The sequence below is a fragment of the Cynara cardunculus genome (genome assembly GCF_001531365.2).
Source record: "Cynara cardunculus var. scolymus isolate 2C chromosome LG 12, CcrdV1, whole genome shotgun sequence".
In the NCBI taxonomy this organism is placed as follows: Eukaryota; Viridiplantae; Streptophyta; class Magnoliopsida; order Asterales; family Asteraceae; genus Cynara; species Cynara cardunculus.
The window spans coordinates 25934330-25936704 of NC_037539.1; the positions used below are offsets into that span (position 1 = coordinate 25934330).

General features: G+C 42.7%; 1 protein-coding gene across 1 annotated transcript; it reads right to left on the minus strand.

Annotated features, from left to right (window-relative positions):
• Positions 1 to 1511: 1511 nt before the first annotated feature.
• Positions 1512 to 2375, minus strand: LOC112523798 (dof zinc finger protein DOF3.2-like). Its single transcript, XM_025133475.1, has one exon. The coding sequence runs from the start codon at positions 2373 to 2375 to the stop codon at positions 1512 to 1514; it is 864 nt and encodes a 287-aa protein (XP_024989243.1).

A 2375-nucleotide genomic window follows, 5' to 3' on the forward strand; every position in this document is an offset into this window, starting at 1 on the left:
CACTGATCAGCGAGGGATCTGGTTTTTGGCCAGTTTTCAGATCAGCGAGGGATTAGTGAGGGATTATCCTATTTTTCTTACTTTCTCATTTTTTATGTGTTATATGTATACATGTTTATAAGTAGGTGTCATATGTATATGTGTGTGTGTGTGTGTGTCTATGTGTGTCTGTCTGTGTGTATGTGTGTTTCAGTTGATAACCACGATGTATGTTATATGTATACATGTTTATGTTATATGTATATATACCCGTTGGCATGTGTTATATACATATGTATACACGAATATGTATATATGTTTGTTGGTTGTTAACCACGATTGGATCTATGTATATATTGTCGAAGATATATGTATCGTATGATGTATATATGTTTAAATGTATGTGTATATGTGAATTTATAGATAATATGTGTGTGTTGTTTGGGCTTTATTCGGTTTTATTTATTCTTAAATGGTTTCATTGAGCTTTATTCGGTTTTATTAGGCTTTAATCTATTTTATTGAACTTTATTCAATTTTATTGGGCTATATTGGGCTTTATTCGTTTTATTAGGCCTTGATCCATTTTATTGGGGCGTAATGGGCTTTTTGGGAAGCTCGTCCCCATCATGCTCACGAGCAGTTGACCTACCAGCGGTAGTGGGAATGATCCCTTGCTTCCCTCGGAATTGGCCAAAAACCAGTTCCCTCGTTGATCCGTCGTTGATCAGCAAGAGAATGGCCAAAAACCGCTTCTCTCGTTGATTCCTTGTAGATTAGCGAGGAAATTGGCCAAAAATCAGTTTCCTCGTTGATCCCTCGCTGATCTACGAGGGATCAGCGAGGGAAAGACCCAAAACCAGTTCCCTCGCTAATCAGCTAGGGAATGGTCAAAAACCACTTCTCTCGCTGATCCTTCGCAGATCAGCGAGGGAATTGGCCAAAAACCAGTTCCCTTGCTGATCTCTCACTGATCTGCGAGGGATCAGCGAGAGAAAGGGCAAAAACCAGTTTGCTCGCAGATCAGCGAGGGAATTGGCCAAAAACCAGTTTTCTCGTTAATCCCTCGCTGATCAGCAAGGGATTTTTTCCGTCGCTAATTTCCGTTGCTGATACTTTGTTTTCTAGTAGCGACAAGATTTGATACTCCTATAACTATCATTAGTGATGAGATACCCATTTTGTAAACCATGAAGACAGTTCTACAAAAATACATCATCAATTGTAGAGTTGCTAAAGCATAACACCCTCAAGACCATCCTTGAGAAAGTGGCAAAAACAACAAGGAATATATATTATCGTAAGAAAATCTCAATTTCTAAATGCAAAATAAAACGGAATAGAAAAAGAGGTACTGAATTGCATTTGTAAATCTGTATCTCATAGAATCCTCCATAAATGCTACCCAAGAAATTCTATATATAAGCTAAGAAATGAAATCTCTCTCTCTCTCTCTCTCCTAAAAGCAAACCTTGAATTAATTTCCTATTCTAAATGTAAGGATGTCTAGTTCTGAAAGCAATATGGAATATTCAAGGAGATGGTGGCTTGTAGCTTTGGAAAGGGTCACCCTCATTGTCCATATCATTGAGTTCAGACCACTCGTCGATGCTGACTACATGTGCAGCTGCAGTTGCATCCCTAGCTACGGACTGGAAATAATTGGAGCCGGTGATTGTTGTTCTGGCGTTGTTAAGGCCCATGTTTTGACTTCCCAATACGGTAGGTGGTGGTGGGTGCTGCGGTGGTCGTTGAAGAAAAGGAAAGCCAACATCAAGAAAATTGTCCAATGGGGAGAACTGAGGCAACGACTGTGTTGATGGAACTGGTGGTGGTGAAGGATCTCCACCCCCAAACCCCATGCTAACCGCACCAAATGCCGTGTTCACACCACCTAACTGATCACCACCTGGGCTAAACTTGAAAGGTGTTTGGTTGACAAAGCCACCACCATTGAAGTATTGCATGGTTTCTGTGACCGGTGGCCTAAATGTGCCACGACCAATGCTGGACCTGGCAACGGCGGTACCAGAAGTGTTATCAGGAGATGAACCCAAGCTCCATGCTAATGGTGGTGGTGGTGGTGGTGGTGATGGAAGCAAGTTTCTTGAGGAAGGTGACTGCAAGATTTGTGAAGATGAAGACGCCACATCAGTCCTACCCCGCTTGCGGCTGGTTCCACCGCTAGGAATGTTCCTAAGGGCTCCACCATGTGTCCAGTAACGGCGGCAATCCTTGCAGAAATAGCGTGGCTGCGACACACTGTAGTTGTTATAGTAACAAAATTTGGTGCGATCAGAGGAGCAGCGAGGACAACTTGGAGGAGGGATTGAAGGCGGAGCACGGGGATGGTTCAGCAGCTGGTGGCTTTGCCTTCCGACATCCTTCGGGTTCAT